Here is a 20,890-nt window from a genome sequence, read left to right as displayed (position 1 = left end):
CATTCTGAATTCTCCCTCTGTGTACCCGAACAGGCGCCGGAATTTTCACAGTATTTTCATTGCAATGTTAAATGTAAAGATTATTATTATTATTATTAATAATAATGTAAGTCTACTTGTGACAATAATAAAAATTATTAGATGAGACAGGTCCTCAGCGGATTCTCCTTATCCCCTGGAGCCAACCTGCCATCCAGGGCTGGTCCACGAAGAGGCCAGGGATATCCAACTTCCCCAGGATGTAATTGTCGTGCACACTCCCAGGGAAATGTGCATGATCTGCATGCGGTGGTCAGACACAAGCTAGATATTCAGGGAGTGGAACCCTTTTCTGTTGATGTCAGGCACTCCCAGCTGGCCTACTGCGTGCAAGGCGACAAGCATGTAGTATCAGCCCCTGGACCTGGAACACACTATTCATTGACAAACAGTGATTGGTTTCAGTGCGGATCAAGGAGCCAAACCATCAAATACATGAGCAAGAGCAGCATAGGGCGTTGTGAATAATGTTCTTATAGGGAACAGATCAGTCCGAGGGACAGTCATTGAGGAGTCTAGTAGCTGTGGGGAAGAAGTTGTTCCTATGTCTGGATGTGCGGTCTTCAGACTTCTGTACCTTCTGCCTGATGAAAGGGTCTGGAAGAAGACAAAGCCTGGGTGGGAGGGGGTCTCTGACAATGCTGTCTGTCTTTCAGAGGCAGCGGGAGGTGTAGACAGAATCAATGTGGGGGTGGTAAGCTTCTGTGATGTGTTGGGCTGAGTTCACCAAACTCTGCAGTTTCTTGCGATCTTGGAATGAGCAGTTGCCATGCCAGGCTGTGATACAGCCGGATAGGATGCTCTCTATGGCACATCTGTAGAGGTTTGTGAGAGTCGATGCAAACATGCCGAATTCCTTTAGCTTCCGTGGAAAGTAGAGACGTTGTTGGCTTTCTTGACTGTTGCATCAATGTGACCTCCAGGAACTTAAAGCTATCGATCATCTCCACTTCAGAGCCATTGATGCAGACGGGGGGGCGGGTATCGTGTTACGCTTCCTGAAGTCGATGATCAGTTCCTTGGTCTTTTAGACATTTAGAGAGAGGCTGTTTTCGGTACACCATGCAGCCAAGCGACCTATTTCTCTTCTGTAGTCTGATTCGTCGTTGTTTGAAATACGATCCACCACAGTCGTATCATCTGCAAACTTATAGATTGAGTTGGAGTTAAATCTTGCCACAGTCGTGTGTGTCTAAGGAGTACAGTAGAGGACTGAGCACACATTATTGCGGGGCCCTGCTGTTGAGGACTATTGTGGAGGAGGTGCTGTTGCCTAACCTGACAGATTGAGGACTGTTGGTGAGGAAGTCAAGGATCCAGCTGCACAGGGAGGGGTCAAGTCCAAGATTGCAGAGTTTGGTTATAAATCTTGTTGGGATAATGGTGTTGAAGGAGGAGCTGTAGTCTATGAACAGCAGTCTCACGTAGGTGTCCCTGTTGTCGAGGTGTTCGAGTTGATTGTAGAGCCAGGGAGATAGCATCTGCTGTGGACCGGTTGCGGTGAAAGGCGAACTGCAATGGATCGAGACCATCTAGGAGGCTGTCGTTGATCCGTCTCATGACTAGCCGCTCGAAGCATTTCATGATGAGATGTCAGAGCACCGGTCGGTAGTCGTTGAGGCAGGCTACCTTGTTCTTCTTTGGCACTGGTACCAAACCTTGAGGTTTACTTCACACAGCCAATGGTTGGCCAAACATTCCATTTGCCTTTCTTATTACATTCTGTACCCGCATATAGAATTTCTGCAATTCATGAGCAAAGATACCCAGATCCCTCTGCCCAGGCACATTTTGAAGCCGATGCTCAATTAGATAATAATTTGCCTGACTACTTTTTCAGCCAAAATGGATAACCTCACACTTATCCACATTAAACGCCATGTGACAAATTTTGGTCCAATCTCCAAGCCTATCTATAGCCATCTGTAAAATCTGTATCTCTTCACTGCCTGCTTTCCAACCTATTTTAGTGTCATTCGCAAATTTTGCTTTCTTACACTCTGTCCCTGCTTGCAGATAATTTATATAGTTTGTAAACAGTAGAGGTCTGAGGACTGAAACCTGCGACACCCTACTAGTTACAGTTTGCCACTGAACCCCACTCTCTGCTTTCTAACAGTCAGCCAATCCTCAATCCAATCTAGTATTCTACCCCCTGCGGTGTCACGTTCTGGATCAATCTTTTATGCAGCACCTTGTCAAACACCCATTGGAAGTCTAAATATACCACATCCACAGGTTCCCCATTATCCACCTTGCTGGTTATATCCTCAAAGAACACAAGCAAGTTTGTCAAGCATGACTTACCCTTCATAAAACCATGCTGACAATGGTGGATTGAGCTTTGTCTTTCCAAATGTTCAGTCATCTCCTCTTTCATGATTAATTCCACCAACTTCCCCACCACAGAGTTCAAGCTAACCGGTCTATAGTTTCCTACCTTTTGCCTCTCTCCCTTTTTGAATAGGGGATTTACGATAGCATGTTTCCAATCCACCGGGACCTTTCCAGAATCCAGGGAATTTTGAAATATAACCAATGCATCCACTCTCTCTGCTGCCACCTCCTTTAATACCCTGGGGGGGAAGGCCATCAGGTCCCAGAAACTTATCTGCCTTTAGTCCCATTAGTTTTGTCAATACCGTTTCCCTAGTGATGATTATTGCACTAAGTTCCTCTGCATTAACTGCAGTTCTTGGAATTTTTTTATTCTTCTCTACCGTAAGCACAGAGGCAAAATATTGATTCAGTGCCTCCGCCTTGTCTCTGTCCCTCATTATTACCTCTGAAATGGGAGGGTGAATTGGGTCCCATTCTGGATGATAAGGTATTGAGTGAGGCTAAGTGTGATCAAATTCAGGGTCGTGCACAGTGCACATCTGACTAAAGCGAGGATGAACGGATTCTTCTCTGAGGTGGAGGGTAATTGTGAGTGCTGATCTCGGGGGCTGGCTAACCACAGACATATGTTCTGGTCTTGTCCCAAGTTGGTAAGTTTCTGCGCCTCTTTCTTGAACAGCATGTCGGAGATACTCAATGCTGTTTTGGAACCATATACTCTGGTGACAATATTTGGGGTATCAGACTCACCGGTGCTTCAGTCGGGGGTGAAGGTGGATATCCTCCCCTTTGCCTCATTGACAGCCCGGAGACGAGATCTACTTGGGTGGAGATCTCCTCCTCCACCTAGTGCCTCGGCTTGGCTGGGTGACCAAATGTTGAAATGTCTTTTCTACATTTGCAGAAGGTTAAGAACACCATTAGAAGGTCGGTGGAAGAGTTTTACCTCAGATGGCAGTCATTCATTTCCTTTTTTAAAGCGCTAGTCACTGTCGGCAATTAATGGGTTTAGTTTCATTTTTTGGGTTGAAGTTAGTGTGTGTTTTTGCAGGTGTGTCTCTTTCTTCTATTGTATACTATTGGTTAATTGTTTGGATGGGTTTGTTTAATATGACATTTTTTCAATAAACATATTTTTTTTACTTACAAAGTGAGCTGAGATGGGTCTTTTTTTGCTGTTTTAGTGAGAGTAATTAAGAGGTATTTTATTCACTGCATTGATTAACATTGTTTAAGGGGTAATTGTAAGTTATTTTCTTGTATCATGTTAAAGATATTTTAATGCTGTGTTAGTAATAAAGTTTGTTTTAATCTCCATATCCCCATTTTTCATGAAATCATTCCTTTTCTCACAGTCTTACAAAATTAAAATAAAATATTGGTGTTTCTGTCCAGTATCTGAGCTACTGTTGGGGTCTCGTCTGGGATCATGGTACAGGGCAGAGGGGACCAGGTTTAACACATTACATGAAAGAAGATAATGTAAATCATGTCTGTATGGATGTCAGAGATTTTGGGGGAGATGTAATATAAAGGGTTATTATTTATAGATAATATATCTATTTACACATTTAACAGTATCAGTGCCAACTTTCCGATTATGCAGCTCTCCCTTAGTGCTGACCATCCAACAGTGCAGTACTCCCTCTGTACTGTTCCTCTGGCAGTGCAACACTCACTGATAACCAATTCATGAAAGGGCAGCACTCGATCAGTACTGAGGCTCCAACAGCGCAGCTTTTCTCAGCACTGACCCTCGGACAATGCAGCACTTGCTCCTCACTGACCCTTTGACAGTTCAGCACTCCCTCAGTACTGTCCCTGTGACAGTGCAGACTTCCTTTCTTATTGACCCTTTGACTGTGCAGCACTCCCTCAGCACATCCCTCCAATAGTGCAGCACTTCTTCAGTATTGCCCCTCCAATAGTGCAGCACTCCTTCAGTATTGCCCCTCCAATAGTGCAGAACTCCTTCAGTATTGCCCCTCCAATAGTGCAGAACTCCTTCAGTATTGCCCCTCCAATAGTGCAGCACTCCTTCAGTATTGCCCCTCCAATAGTGCAGCACTTCCTCAGTGCTGACATTCTAACATTCATTGCTCTCTCAGTACTGACTCTCCAACATTGCAGAGAATTCCCTCAGTACTGACCTTCCGACTGTGCATTGCACCCTCAGTACTCAACTGTCTGGATTGTGTATACTGATATCACCTTTGATATTCTGAGCATCTCCTAAAGTATTTCACAGCAATTTTAAGTAAACTTGGTCGGGATTCCCTGACCCCCTGCTGGGTCGGAGAATCGCCGGGGGGCGGCGTGAATCCCGCCCCCACCGGCTGCCGAATTCTCCGGCGCAGGAGATTTGGCGGGGGCGGGAATTGCGCTGCGCCGACCGGCGGCCACTCACCGCAGCCCCCCCCCGGCGATTCTGCAGCCCACGATGGGCCGAAGTCCCGCCCGTTCTATGCAGGTCCCGTCGGCGTAAATTGGAGCAGGTCACTTACAGGCGGGATCTGGCGGCGCAGGTGGGCTCCGGGGTCCTCGGGGGGGGGGGGGGGGGGGCGATCTGGCCCCAGGGAGTGGCCCACGATTGGGGCCCACTGATCCGCGGACGGGCCTGTGCCGTGGGGGCACTCTATTCCTGCGCACCGGCCATGTAAGCCTCCGCGATGGCTGGCGCGAAGGTGAACCCCTTCCTGCGCGGACCCGCGCCGGCCGACGGAGTCCCTTCGGCCCCGGCTAGCACGCCGCCAAAGGACTTCCACGCCGGCTGGCAGGGCGCAAACCACTCCGGCGCCGGACTCGCCCCTGAAGGTGCGGAGGATTCCGCACTTTTGGGGCGGCCCGACGCCAGAGTGGTTCCCGCCACTCCACTGCGCCGTTTCTGCCTGCCCCGCCGATTCCCAGAGAATCCCGCCCCTTATCTTTATTTGCTTTTAGACTCACCACGGAATCTTTCAATTACTTCTCTTGATATGACAGATGCTTGATTTGATTTGGTTTATTTGATTTGATTTATTGTCACATGTACTGAGGTACAGTGAAAAGTATTGATCTGTGTACAGTGCAGACAGATCGTTCCATACATGAAAATATGTAGAACATACATAAATATACAATGTAATTACATAAACACAGGCATCAGGTCAAGCTTACAGAGTGCAGTACTGCTCAGTGGAGAAGATGTATGAAGAGATCAGTTCACTCCATAAGAGGGTCATTCAGGAGTCTGGTCACAGCGGTGAAGAAGCTGTTTTGAATCTGTTTGTGCATGTTCCCAGATTTTTGTATCTCCTGCTAATGGAAGAGGCTGGAAGAGAGAATAACCTGGGTGAGAGGGGTCTTTGGTTATGCTTCCCACTTTCCCAAGGTAGTGGGTGGTGTAGACAGAGTCAATGGATGGGAGGCAGGTTTGTGTGATGGACTGGGCTGTGTTCACGACTCTCTGTACTTTCTTACGGTCTTGGGCCAAGCAGTTGCCATACCAGTCTGCGATCCAGCCAGATAGGGTGCTTTCTATGTTGCATCTGTAAAAATTAGTAAGAGTCAATATGGACATGCTGAATTTCCTTAGCTTCCTGAGAAAGTATAGACGCGGTTATGCTTTATTAGCTTCGATGTGGGTGGACCAGGACAGATATTTGGTGATGTGCACACCTAGGAATTTGAAGCTGTCAACTATTTCCACCTCGGCCCTGTTAATGCACACAGGGGTGTGTATGACACTTTGCTTCCTGAAGTCAATGACCAGCTCTTTAGTTTTGCTGGCATTGAGGGAGAGATTGTTGTCATTACATCACTCCACTAGGTTCTCTATCTCCCTCCTGTACTCTGAATATCATTGTTCGAGATCTGACCCACTACGGTCTTGTCATCAGCAAACCTGCAGATGAAGTTGGAGCCAAATTTTGCCACGCAGTCATGTGTGTATAGGGAGTATATTAGGGGGCTCAGTATGCAGCCTTTTTGGGCTCCGGTATTGAGGACTATCGTGGGGAAGGTGTTGTTGATTCTTACTGATTGTGGTCTATGGGTCAGAAAGTTGAGGATCCAGTTGTAGAGTGAGGAACCAAGTCCTATGTTTTGGAGCTTTGATGTGAGCTTGGCTGGGATTATGGTGTTGAAGGCGGAGCTGTAGTCAATGAATAGGAGCCAGATGTAGGAGTCCTTATTGTCGAGATGCTCCAGGGAAGAGTTTAGGGCCAGGGAGATGGCATCTGCTGTGGACCAGATGTGGCAGTATGCGAGTTGCAGTGGATCAAGTCATTCTCAGAGCATGGGGTTGATGTGTCTCATGACCAATCTCTTGAAGCACTTCATATTGATAGATGTCAAGGCCACCGTATGGTAGTCAATGACCAATGTTGCCTGGTTGTTCTTTGGCACCTGTTTAGTGATGGTCTTTTTGAAAAAGGTGGAAACTTCAGAAATGAGTAGGGAGAAGTTGAAGATGTCCGCGAACACACCCGCCAGTTGGTCCGGGCATGGACCTGAGTGCACGACCAGGGACTCCGTCAGGACCCGTTGTTTTCCAACTGTTCACTTACAAGAAGGCTGATCTGACTTCGGAAGCTGTGGCAGTAGGTATGGGTGTGTCTGAGGCTGCTGGGGCAGTTGACAACGGCTTCATCGATTAATATAATTGAGGGGAATTCTACAGTGATAATCTGCTCTGTCGAGAGCTTCCCAGCTCCTAACCTGAAGTGGCGACATCTTAATGTCCCAATGAACAGACAAGTGTGTGGAGACTGTGTGTGTGTGGCAGGGAATGAACATGGAGTGGTGGAAGTGTCCATAACCATCATTGTGGAACGTGAGTGTAGAGATACATTCACTTGTTCGTTATCACCACAGTCTGAGAGGAGCCATTGGCATCGTCTGGTTTCTTTTCTGGTTTTCTTCAATCTTCCCACAATCCATGTCCCAATGTTATCCACCCATTTTTCTTCTCTTCTGGTTATACTCTCAGTTTCTCCTTCAATTGGTGTCAGGACAAGGCTGTTGTGTCTTTTCCAGCCTTCGTACTTGACTGTCTTTCTCTCTCTGACTGTACTGAGCAACCCTTTAAATTCCTGAACTTCTCCTTTTGATCTAAGACACTCACTGGTCTTTCTGCCCATCCATCTGATTCGCAGCATCCTCCTCCCAACCCACATTTCAAAAGCTGTTCTTCTCTGTCCAACTCTCGCATTCATAGAGTGGAACATTCCACACTAGTCACTGGACTAGAGCTTTATTCAGCTCTGTGCTGATGCTTTCGCACTTCCAGACATTACTACAGTCAGTGGTCGTACCTCTTGCCGTGTCTAATCTAACGGGATTTCCTTCTTGGATGTAATTTTGGTCTTATCATCAAGGGATTAGATGCCGCATCTCTCTCAGTCTAAACAGGTCTATCTACAAGAGCCTGTGAGATTTACAATGTCTATGACATGCAGTTGAATGGACAGGATAATAGATACATAATGTCCAACTCTCTAAACCTGTAAGACGCTCCATAAAACCTGACTCTTTGACTGAGGTTTTGGTCAACTGTTCTAATATCTCCAGATGTGACTCAGAGTCAGATTTTGTTCTGAGGAGATAAGAAATGAGGGAGGGATTTCCAAAGCTTTGGGTCCAGGCAGTTCAAAGCATGGCTGCCATTGGTGGAGCAATAGAAATGGGCGGATGGCCAAGAGTCCAGAATTGGAGGAGCACGGAGATCTTGGAGGGTTGTGGGGCTTGGGGATTAACTGCTGATTCTCCTCTTTTCTTGTTCCAGATCCCCCACAGGAGACGATGGTGTCCATCAGCAGATCCACTGATGGGATAAGGGAGGGAAGCAATATCACATTAACCTGCTCTAGTGAAAGTGTCCCACCGATATCCCATTACACCTGGTTCAGGATCGAGGGGAACACCAGCATCCAGTTAAACACAAGTAGCCGCACTCTCTCCTTCAATCCTGTAACACGGGAGAATGATGCAAGTTTCTACTGCACAGTGAGGAACCCACTGGGTAACAGCACCTCCAACATTACCCACCTGGATGTGCAATGTAAGCATTTAACTCTATCTGGCTCTTCGTAAAACACCAACACTTTCTGCCCGAGGACTGTTTATTTGCTGGAGTTTAGCAGAAGTAGATTAACCCTCTTTATTTTTTTCACCCTGTCCTTCTCTGACATACATAAGGAGATATTACAACAGTGAAGCTCAGAGGAAATGTTAGGTTTTTAAAGAAGTGTCTTAAATTAGGAGAGAGGTAAAAATGGACAGATTTTGAGGGGTGGGGGCTTCGGGCCCCAAGCAACTGAAGGCATGGTGCCAATAGTGGAGCCATGGGAATTGGGGGATGCTCAAGAGACTGGAATTGTAGTATTGCAGAGATCTCAGAGGAGTACAGGGACTGTGAGGAGGTTACAGAGATAGGGATAGTTGAAGGGGTTAGATGAGTACAGAGATAACGAGGGTTGTTAGGGAAGGAGCAGGATAAAGAGATCGGGAGTGCTGAAGGGTCTGGTTTAGGTTACAGCGATAGCAAAAGTTTTCGGGCAGGAGCAGGTTAGTATGTGGTAGCGTGGCCCCTTTAAGGGCCGATCTTCCGAGCTCCACAATACCCGCTCAAGGTCTATTGCATGGGAACGTGTGAGCCCAACCAATGGGGAAAGACCTGTCGAATATACCTCTGTGCCTTAATATAGTTAAACCCCATTTTATTTCCAATAAATCTTTTGGTCAATAAAGCCTCCTCAGTGATACCTCGCACCATTACCCTGAGGTAGAGAGTGCAGTATTCTGACCAAATAGATAAATGATTGAATGGTTTACTCATGTAAGAAACTATAGACAAAGAGTGATAGAAAAGCTACCATGTTCCTTGACTCCAAACTCCTAACTAACTGGAAAACCCTCGCTCCTCCTTTAGCCATGATCTCATTGAATGACGGGACAGGCTCAAGGGGCTGAATAGCCTACTCCTGTTCCTATTGTTCACACACTCCAGCCCCATTGGCCGACTGGGTCACATGTCCCTTCTGGAACTTGCCCCTGAAAGGGGCAGGCTACCACATCCCTCTGCCTTTACAATAATGTACAATAAATTGAGTGTTGTATCTGTCCAATTCCCGTAACAGCCTCCCCGAACAGGCGCCGGAATGTGGTGACTAGGGGCTTTTCACAGTAACTTCACTTGAAGCCTACTTGTGACAATAAGCGATTTTCATTTCATTCAGTTTCTTTTGACCAGTTTACTTCCTTCAGATTTTACCTCGGTGTCTTTAATAATGAGAACAGAGGACAAACATAAATATGAATTCAACAATCTTTATTAAACACACAACTAACCCATAAAGTAACCCAAATATATATGCAAGAAACACCCAAGATTCGGTTATATTACCCGCAACGATGGTCCGGTTGAAGGGTGGGTCCGATTCCTGAGTCCCTCTGGTCCGTCGCGATGAAGGTGGATCTTGCTGGCAGCTTCTTCCTTCCTTTACACTTGGTCAGTTCTTCGGATGGTCAAGGTCACCTCCCACATTGCGTCTTCGCTGTCGATGCACCCCAGGTGTCTATTTTATCCCTTTTTTCCGAATTCCCAGCAGGCCATTTGCTGGAGTTGACTGTAGTTTCAATTAAAGTGTCCAAATCTTTAATTTAGGATATCCAATTTTATTCGGACTCAAAACTAGGCACACTCGGTCACCGCGGGAGCTCAATACAGTCTCTTGTGAGGTAAGTCAGTCAGAGGACCTCTTAATCCTTTGACAGCGTTGCACTTCACTGATGGGTACTTCAGCAGTAGAGGCAACTTCGGTTTGAACCTAAATGGGTTGACTCTTGATCTGCGAAGATGCATCCGTGCAGGTTGTTTCCTCAGTCCCCCCATCCGGAACGTTCCTGGGTTCTTCCTCAGGGTAGCTTGGTGTTACTTCCATCTGTCGCCATATCATTGACAACCGACTAGGGCTAGGCTGTCCCACTGCTTCTGTGTGAGGTTCTCTTCTCTCAAATGGCCCCTCCCAGTGTTTTAAAAAATCTTTTTCCTGGAACATCCAACTTGTCCAACACTGGACCTGTTTTAGCCACGCCCTTTCCCGGGATCCAATTTGGGCCTACTCCAGAATTCTTCACCACATTCACCAAATTATCCACCTCAAATGTTCTCCCAGTTTACTTTGAATCATGATGTTTCTTCTCTTCGTTCTGTTTCGCCTCCACCCTCTCTGTCAAATTCAGAAATATAAGATTCAACCTTGTCCTAATGCATCTGCCCATCAGCAGCTCAGTGGGTGTAACACCAATGGTGACATGAAGTGTAGTTGGAGAGGTGAGCAGGAATCAGGCCAGTCTGAGTGCAAGGGGGCTGTTGACTGCTTTTTCCTTTGAAAAATATTTTTATTCAAGCTGATTTAGAAATATAATCAAAGATATCCATCAATCTGAACCAACAACACAAATCCCCAACCTCCCCCATACCAACATCCCAGCACAACCCGCCTTCCCAATTTTTACCCCCTTATCACCCATCCCCCAGTCCCCGAATCATCCCCGCCCCTTCCCTCACTGACCCCTAATGCACTATCAATTACGACGAGACGAGAGTAGAGAGTAATTGAGGCTTTATTACACAGAGATGTGTGACCTCCTACAGCAGCTGGTGAAATGGCTGCTGTTCGGAGAGCACACACATTAATACTCCACCCACTAGGCGGAGCCAGCAGGCAGGGATCTACCCCCGTAGCTGTAGTACAGGGGCCTTACCGCAATACAATGTAATACAACAGTGGCGACTACCACAACCCCTCAATCCTCCTTGAAGAAATCAATGATCGTTTTCCACCTTCGAGTGAACCCCTCTGCCAACCCCCTCAAAGCGAACTTGACCTTCTCCAACCGCAGGAATTCTTTGAGGTCACTCACCCACACCCCCATCTTCAGCGGCTCTGAGTCCCAGCAACACAACAAAATCCCTCTCTGGGCTATCTGGGAGTCAAAGGTCATTACATCGGCCTCTCTCCCCACCTATGCTCCCAGATCTTCCGACACACCAAATATCACCATCTCTCAACTCGGGGCAACGTGACACCCAGAACCTCGGACATAACATCCGAGAACCCATGCCAGGACGCCCTCAGCTCCAGACATGTGGCCGTGATTTGTGCCCCTCCCCCCTCCCCCCGCTCATACCTGTCTTCCACTCCCTTAAAGAACCGGCTCAAACTTGTCACCGTCATATGAGCCCTGTGCACCATTTTAAACTGGATGAGGCTCAACCTCGCACACAAGGACGCGTTCACCCTCCTCAAGTGCTCTACTCACGTCCCCGGCCCGCACCTCACCTCCCAACTCCTCCTCCCATTTGCGCTTAATCTCCTCCACCAGGGCACCCTCCCTCTCCATCAATTTCTTGCAAATATCCGACTTCCTCCCCTATTTCGTCCTCCAATAACAACTTGTCCTGCAACACTGGTGGTGGCAGCCCCAGGAAGGACGGCACCTCTCTCCTCACAAAATCTTTCACCTGCAGATACCTAAAGTCGTTTCCCTTGGGCAACTCATGCAGTTCCTCCGACTCCTCCAGCCCTGCAAACTTCCCCCGATGAACAAGTCCCTAAATTACTCTTTACCGACCTGCCATCACCCCGGAACCTCTCACCCAGCCCTAACGGCACAAACCTATGATTGTCACATATCAGCGCCCCCAACGACATGCCCTCCAACCCAAAATTCTGCCCACACAGGCCCCACACCCGCAATGCCAAAACCACCACCGGGAATAGGAATACCTGATCGGCCATAATGGAAGAGGTGCCAACAATACTGCACTCAAACCCATCCCACTACATGATGCCACCTTCATTCATCCCCAAACCGATCTCTCCTCCACCACCCATTTCCTCACAGATGTAATGTTTGCCACCCAACGGCTCTATCGCCAAGGGGAACAGCAATAGGGAGAACAGGCACCCCTGTCTCGTCCCATGATGTATCCCAAAGTACCCCAAACTGGTCCAGTTTGTCTGAACACTGACCACCAGCTCCCTATACAACAGCCAGTTCCATTTCACAAACCCCTGCTCAAACCCGAACTGTCGCAGCACCTCCAACAAATACACCCACTCCACCCGATCAAAGGCCTTCTCCGTGTCCATTGTCACCACTACGTCTACCGCCTGCCCCTCCGAGGGCATCATAATTACATTCAGCAGCCTACATACATTCTCCGACAACTGCCTTCCTTCACAAATCCCGCCTGGTCCTCGTCTATCACCCAGGCACACAGGCCTCAATTCCCGATGCCAGCCCCTTCACCAACAACTTTGCATCAACGCTCAGCAATGATATCGGGCAATATGACGCACACTACTCTGGGTCCTTACTTTGCTTTAAGATCAGGGAGATGGACACCTGGGGGAAGCCGCCCACTATCTCTTGTCTCATTGAACGTCCTATCTAACAACAGTCCAGCTCCCCCCCCAAACTTCATGTAAAACTTTTCTGGGAATCCTTCCAGCCCGGGGCCTTCCTTGCCTGCATCGCACCCATGCCTTCCATCACCTCCCTCAACCCAATTGGGGTGCCCAGCCCCTGTACCTTCTCCCCTGCCACCTTAGGGAACACCAACCCATCCAGGAATCTCCACATCCAATCCTCCCCAGCCAGAGGCTCCGATTCGCACAGCCTCCTATAGAAGGCCTCAAATGCCCCATTCACCCCTCCGGGTCCATCACCACTCTACCCATCTCGTCCTTCAACCGACCAAACCCCCTCGCCGCTGACTACTTCCTCAGCTGATGGGCCAGCATCCTGCTCACATTTTCCCCTCACTCATACATTGACCCTCTGCCTCTCCTCAACTGCCCCACCGCCTTCCCCATGGACATTAACTCAAATTCCATCTGGAACCTCTGCCTCTCCTTTAACAACACCTCCTCCGAAGCCATCGAATACCTCCGATCTACCCTCAGAATCTCCTCTACCAGCCTCATCTTTTCATCATGTTCCACCCTCTCCCTATGTGTCTGGATATAAATTAATTCCCCCGAACTAATAATAATAATCATCTTCATTGTCACAAATAGGCTTACATTAAAACTGCAATGAAGTTCCTGTGAAAAGGCCCTAGTCACCACATTCCGGTGCCTGTTCAGGTACACAGAGGGAGAATTCAGAATGTCCAAATTACCGAACAGCAGGTCTTTCAGGACTTGTGGGAGGAAACCTGAGCACCCGGAGGAAACCCACACAGACACGGGGAGAATGTGCAGACTCCACACAGGCAGTGCCCCAAGCCAGGAATCGCACCTGGGACCCTGCCGCTGTGAAGCAACACTGCTAATCACAGTGCTACCTTGCCGCCTTAACTACCACCTTAAGTGCCTCGAACAGCATGGCGGCTGTGACCTCCCCCATATCGTTCAACTCCACATACACCCACTCACACACCCCCTCATCTGCCAACAGCCACACACCCAACCTCTACTGCAGCCGCTAGGCCTCCCCCTTCACTATCCGCAAATCCACTCAATGTGGCGCGTGGCCAGAGACTACGATTGCCGAGTACTCCGAGTCGGCCATCTCCGCCAACAGACCCTTGCCCATAACAAAAAATCGATCCGGGTGTACAGCCGGTGCACATGGGAAGAAATACAAGAACTCCTTCACAATCGACCTCCCAAACCTCTATGGGTCCACCCCCCATACAAGCTCCATGAGTTCCCTCAGCTCTCTCACCACCGCCGACATCTCGACGACTTAGACCCATTCTGGTCCAAACTCGATCTAGGACCCTATTGAAATCGTCCCCCATAATCAGTCGATGCGTGTCACGGTCCGGGATCTTCCCTTACACCCGCCTCATAAAGTCCACGTCATCCCAATTCGGGCATACACATTCACCAGGACCATGGGCATACCCTACAATTTCCCACTGACCATCACATATCTACCCCCCGAGTTGGCCACAATGCTCCACACCTCGAAAGCCACTCTCAAAGGAAGCAACACCGTCACCCTCCTTGTTTTCGTGTCAAGCCCCCAGCGGAACACCTGCCCCACCCATCTCTTCCTTACCCTCATCTGATCCCCCAACTTCAGGTGCCTCTCCTGCAAGAAAATAGAGTCCATCTTCAGGCTCCTCAGATGCACGAAAACACGCGACTGTTTAACGAGCCCATTCAACTCTTGCACGTTCCATGTGACCAGCTGAGCCAGGGGCTCCCCAGGGGCGGCCCGATGCCAGAGTGGTTCCCGCCACTCCACTGCGCCGTTTCTGCCCGCCCCGCCGATTCCCAGAGAATCCCGCCCCTTATCTTTATTTGCTTTTAGACTCACCACGGAATCTTTCAATTACTTCTCTTGATATGACAGATGCTTGATTTGATTTGGTTTATTTGATTTGATTTATTGTCACATGTACTGAGGTACAGTGAAAAGTATTGATCTGTGTACAGTGCAGACAGATCGTTCCATACATGAAAATATGTAGAACATACATAAATATACAATGTAATTACATAAACACAGGCATCAGGTCAAGCTTACAGAGTGCAGTACTGCTCAGTGGAGAAGATGTATGAAGAGATCAGTTCACTCCATAAGAGGGTCATTCAGGAGTCTGGTCACAGCGGTGAAGAAGCTGTTTTGAATCTGTTTGTGCGTGTTCCCAGATTTTTGTATCTCCTGCCAATGAAAGAGGCTAGAAGAGAGAATAACCTGGGTGAGAGGGGTCTTTGGTTATGCTGCCCACTTTCCCAAGGCAGTGGGTGGTGTAGACAGAGTCAATGGATGGGAGGCAGGTTTGCGTGATGGACTGGGCTGTGTTCACGACTCTCTGTACTTTCTTACGGTCTTGGGCCGAGCAGTTGCCATACCAGTCTGCGATCCAGCCAGATCGGGTGCTTTCTATGTTGCATCTGTAAAAATTAGTAATAGTCAATATGGACATGCTGAATTTCCTTAGCTTCCTGAGAAAGTATAGACGCGGTTATGCTTTATTAGCTTCGATGTGGGTGGACCAGGACAGAAATTTGGTGATGTGCACACCTAGGAATTTGAAGCTGTCAACTATTTCCACCTCGGCCCTGTTGATGCATACAGGGGTGTGTATGACACTTTGCTTCTTGAAGTCAATGACCAGCTCTTTAGTTTTGCTGGCATTGAGGGAGAGATTGTTGTCATTACATCACTCCACTAGGTTCTCTATCTCCCTCCTGTTTTCTGAATATCATTGTTCGAGAGCTGACCCACTACAGTCTTGTCGTCAGCAAACCTGCAGATGAAGTTGGAGCCAAATTTTGCCACGCAGTCATGTGTGTAGAGGGAGTAGATTAGGGGGCTCAGTATGCAGTCTTTTGGGGCCCCGGTATTGACGACTATCGTGGGGAAGGTGTTGTTGATTCTTACTGATTGTGGTCTGTGGGTCAGAAAGTTGAGGAGCCAAGTCCTATGTTTTGGAGCTTTGATGTGAGCTTGGCTGGGATTATGGTGTTGAAGGCGGAGCTGTAGTCAATGAATAGGAACCAGATGTAGGAGTCCTTATTGTCGAGATGCTCCAGGGAAGAGTTTAGGGCCAGGGACATGGCATCTGCTGTGGACCAGATGTGGCAGTCTGCGAGTTGCAGTGGATCAAGTCATTCTCAGAGCATGGGGTTGATGTGTCTCATGACCAATCTCTTGAAGCACTTCATATTGATAGATGTCAAGGCCACCGTATGGTAGTCAATGACCAATGTTGCCTGGTTGTTCTTTGGCACCGGTTTAGTGATGGTCTTTTTGAAAAAGGTGGAAACTTCAGAAATGAGTAGGGAGAAGTTGAAGATGTCCGCGAACACACCCGCCAGTTGGTCCGTGCATGGACCTGAGTGCACGACCAGGGACTCCGTCAGGACGCGTTGTTTTCCAACTGTTCACTTACAAGAAGGCTGATCTGACTTCGGAAGCTGTGGCAGTAGGTATGGGTGTGTATGAGGCTGCTGGGGCAGTTGACAACGGCTTCATCGATTAATATAATTGAGGGGAATTCTACAGTGATAATCTGCTCTGTCGAGAGCTTCCAAGCTCCTAACCTGAAGTGGCGACATCTTAATGTCCCAATGAACAGAACAAGTGTGTGGAGACTGTGTGTGTGTGGCAGGGAATGAACATGGAGTGGTGGAAGTGTCCATAACCATCATTGTGGAACGTGAGTGTAGAGATACATTCACTTGTTCGTTATCACCAGTCTGAGAGGAGCCATTGGCATCGTCTGGTTTCTTTTCTGGTTTTCTTCAATCCTCCCACAATCCATGTCCCAATGTTATCCACCCATTTTTTCTTCTCCTCTTCTGTTTTTACTCTCAGTTTCTCCTTCAATTGGTGTCAGGACAAGGCTGTTGTGTCTTTTCCAGCCTTCGTACTTGAGTGTCTTTCTCTCTCTGACTGTACTGAGCAACCCTTTAAATTCCTGAACTTCTCCTTTTGATCTAAGACACTCACTGGTCTTTCTGCCCATCCATCTGATTCCCAGCATCCTCCTCCAAACCCACATTTCAAAAGCTGTTCTTCTCTGTCCAACTCTCGCATTCATAGAGTGGAACACTCCACACTAGTCACTGGACTAGAGATTTATTCAGCTCTGTGCTGATGCTTTCGCACTTCCAGACATTACTTCAGTCAGTGGTCGTACCTCTTGCCGTGTCTAATCTAACGGGATTTCCTTCTTGGATGTAATTTTGGTCTTATCATCAAGGGATTAGATGCCGCATCTCTCTCAGTCTAAACAGGTCTATCTACAAGAGCCTGTGAGATTTACAATGTCTATGACATGCAGTTGAATGGACAGGATAATAGATACATAATGTCCAACTCTCTAAACCTGTAAGACGCTCCATAAAACCTGACTCTTTGACTGAGGTTTTGGTCAACTGTTCTAATATCTCCAGATGTGACTCAGAGTCAGATTTTGTTCTGAGGAGATAAGAAATGAGGGAGGGATTTCCAAAGCTTTGGGTCCAGGCAGTTCAAAGCATGGCTACCATTGGTGGAGCAATAGAAATGGGCGGATGGCCAAGAGTCCAGAATTGGAGGAGCACGGAGATCTTGGAGGGTTGTGGGGCTTGGGGATTAACTGCTGATTCTCCTCTTTTCTTGTTCCAGATCCCCCACAGGAGACGATGGTGTTCATCAGCAGATCCACTGATGGGATAAGAGAGGGAAGCAATATCACATTAACCTGCTCTAGTGAAAGTGTCCCACCGATATCCCATTACACCTGGTTCAGGATCGAGGGGAACACCAGCATCCAGTTAAACACAAGTAGCCACACTCTCTCCTTCAATCCTGTAACACGGGAGAATGATGCAAGTTTCTACTGCACAGTGAGGAACCCACTGGGTAACAGCACCTCCAACATTACCCACCTGGATGTGCAATGTAAGCATTTAACTCTATCTGGCTCTTCGTAAAACACCAACACTTTCTGCCCGAGGACTGTTTATTTGCTGGAGTTTAGCATAAGTAGATTAACCCTCTTTATTTTTTTCACCCTATCCGTCTCTGACAGACATAAGGAGATATTACAACAGTGAAGCTCAGAGGAAATGTTAGATTTTTAAAGAAGTGTCTTAAATTAGGAGAGAGGTAAAAATGGACAGATTTTGGGGGGTGGGGGCTTCGGGCCCCAAGCAACTGAAGGCATGGTGCCAATAGTGGAGCCATGGGAATTGGGGGATGCTCAAGAGACTGGAATTGTAGTATTGCAGAGATCTCAGAGGAGTACAGGGACTGGGAGGAGGTTACAGAGATAGGGATAGTTGAAGGGGTTAGATGAGTACAGAGATAACGAGGGTTGTTAGGGAAGGAGCAGGATAAAGAGATCGGGAGTGCTGAAGGGTCTGGTTTAGGTTACAGCGATAGCAAAAGTTTTCGGGCAGGAGCAGGTTAGTATGTGGTAGCGTGGCCCCTTTAGGGGCCGATCTTCCGAGCTCCACAATACCCGCTCAAGGTCTATTGCATGGGAACGTGTGAGCCCAACCAATGGGGAAAGACCTGTCGAATATACCTCTGTGCCTTAATATAGTTAAACCCCATTTTATTTCCAATAAATCTTTTGGTCAATAAAGCCTCCTCAGTGATACCTCGCACCATTACCCTGAGGTAGAGAGTGCAGTATTCTGACCAAATAGATAAATGATTGAATGGTTTACTCATGTAAGAAACTATAGACAAAGAGTGATAGAAAAGCTACCATGTTCCTTGACTCCAAACTCCTAACTAACTGGAAAACCCACGCTCCTCCTTTAGCCATGATCTCATTGAATGACGGGACAGGCTCAAGGGGCTGAATAGCCTACTCTTGTTCCTATTGTTCACACACTCCAGCCCCATTGGCCGACTGGGTCACATGTCCCTTCTGGAACTTGCCCCTGAAAGGGGCAGGCTACCACATCCCTCTGCCTTTACAATAATGTACAATAAATTGAGTGTTGTATCTGTCCAATTCCCGTAACAGCCTCCCCGAACAGGCGCCGGAATGTGGTGACTAGGGGCTTTTCACAGTAACTTCACTTGAAGCCTACTTGTGACAATAAGCGATTTTCATTTCATTTCATTCAGTTTCTTTTGACCAGTTTACTTCCTTCAGATTTTACCTCGGTGTCTTTAATAATGAGAACAGAGGACAAACATAAATATGAATTCAACAATCTTTATTAAACACACAACTAACCCATAAAGTAACCCAAATATATATGCAAGAAACACCCAAGATTCGGTTATATTACCCGCAACGATGGTCCGGTTGAAGGGTGGGTCCGATTCCTGAGTCCCTCTGGTCCGTCGCTATGAAGGTGGATCTTGCTGGCAGCTTCTTCCTTCCTTTACACTTGGTCAGTTCTTCGGATGGTCAAGGTCACCTCCCACATTGCGTCTTCGCTGTCGATGCACCCCAGGTGTCTATTTTATCCCTTTTTTCCGAATTCCCAGCAGGCCATTTGCTGGAGTTGACTGTAGTTTCAATCAAAGTGTCCAAATCTTTAATTTAGGATATCCAATTTTATTCAGGCTCAAAACTAGGCACACTCGGTCACCGCGGGAGCTCAATACAGTCTCTTATAAGGTAAGTCAGTCAGAGGACCTCTTAATCCTTTGACAGCGTTGCACTTCACTGATGGGTACTTCAGCAGTAGAGGCAACTTCGGTTTGAACCTAAATGGGTTGACTCTTGATCTGCGAAGATGCATCCGTGCAGGTTGTTTCCTCAGTCCCCCCATCCGGAACGTTCCTGGGTTCTTCCTCAGGGTAGCTTGGTGTTACTTCCATCTGTCGCCATATCATTGACAACCGACTAGGGCTAGGCTGTCCCACTGCTTCTGTGTGAGGTTCTCTTCTCTCAAATGGCCCCTCCCAGTGTTTTAAAAAATCTTTTTCCCGGAACATCCAACTTGTCCAACACTGGACCTGTTTTAGCCACGCCCTTTCCCGGGATCCAATTTGGGCCTACTCCAGAATTCTTCACCACATTCACCAAATTATCCACCTCAAATGTTCTCCCAGTTTACTTTGAATCATGATGTTTCTTCTCTTCGTTCTGTTTCGCCTCCACCCTCTCTGTCAAATTCGGAAATATAAGAATCAACCTTGTCCTAATGCATCTGCCCATCAGCAGCTCAGTGGGTGTAACACCAATGGTGACACGAAGTGTAGTTGGAGAGGTGAGCAGGAATCAGGCCAGTCTGAGTGGAAGGGGGCTGTTGACTGCTTTTTCCTTTGAAAAATATTTTTATTCAAGCTGATTTAGAAATATAATCAAAGATATCCATCAATCTGAACAAACAACACAAATCCCCAACCTCCCCCATACCAACATCCCAGCACAACCCGCCTTCCCAATTTTTACCCCCTTATCACCCATCCCCCAGTCCCCGAATCATCCCCGCCCCTTCCCTCACTGACCCCTCATGCACTATCAATTACGACGAGACGAGAGTAGAGAGTAATTGAGGCTTTATTACACAGAGATGTGTGACCTCCTACAGCAGCTGGTGAAATGGCTGCTGTTCGGAGAGCACACACATTAATACTCCACCCACTAGGCGGAGCCAGCAGGCAGGGATCTACCCCCGTAGCTGTAGTACAGGGGCCTTACCGTAATACCAGTATATACAATGTAATACAACAGTGGTGACTACCACAACCCCTCAATCCTCCTTGAAGAAATCAATGATCGTTTTCCACCTTCGAGTGAACCCCTCTGCCAACCCCCTCAAAGCGAACTTGACCTTCTCCAACCACAGGAATTCTTTGAGGTCACTCACCCACACCCCCATCTTCAGCGGCTCTGAGTCCCAGCAACACAACAAAATCCCTCTCTGGGCTATCTGGGAGTCAAAGGTCATTACATCGGCCTCTCTCCCCACCTATGCTCCCAGATCTTCCGACACACCAAATATCACCATCTCTGGACTCGGGGCAACGTGACACCCAGAACCTCGGACATAACATCCGAGAACCCCTGCCAGGACGCCCTCAGCTCCAGACATGTGGC

The 20,890-nt window shown here is 47.8% G+C and overlaps 1 protein-coding gene across 1 annotated transcript in view; it reads left to right on the top strand.

Moving 5' to 3' along the window:
• The window catches only part of LOC140386531 (B-cell receptor CD22-like), a 118,963-nt gene that overhangs the window by 30,581 nt on the left and 67,492 nt on the right, over positions 1–20,890 (top strand). Inside the window, 2 exon segments of the mRNA XM_072468939.1 lie at positions 8,144–8,419; positions 17,503–17,778. Coding sequence (XP_072325040.1) covers positions 8,144–8,419; positions 17,503–17,778 — 552 coding nt within the window.

Source organism: Scyliorhinus torazame, chromosome 12 (assembly GCF_047496885.1).
Source record: "Scyliorhinus torazame isolate Kashiwa2021f chromosome 12, sScyTor2.1, whole genome shotgun sequence".
NCBI classification, from domain to species: domain Eukaryota; kingdom Metazoa; phylum Chordata; class Chondrichthyes; order Carcharhiniformes; family Scyliorhinidae; genus Scyliorhinus; species Scyliorhinus torazame.
This window is presented reverse-complemented; position numbering and strand designations above follow the sequence as displayed.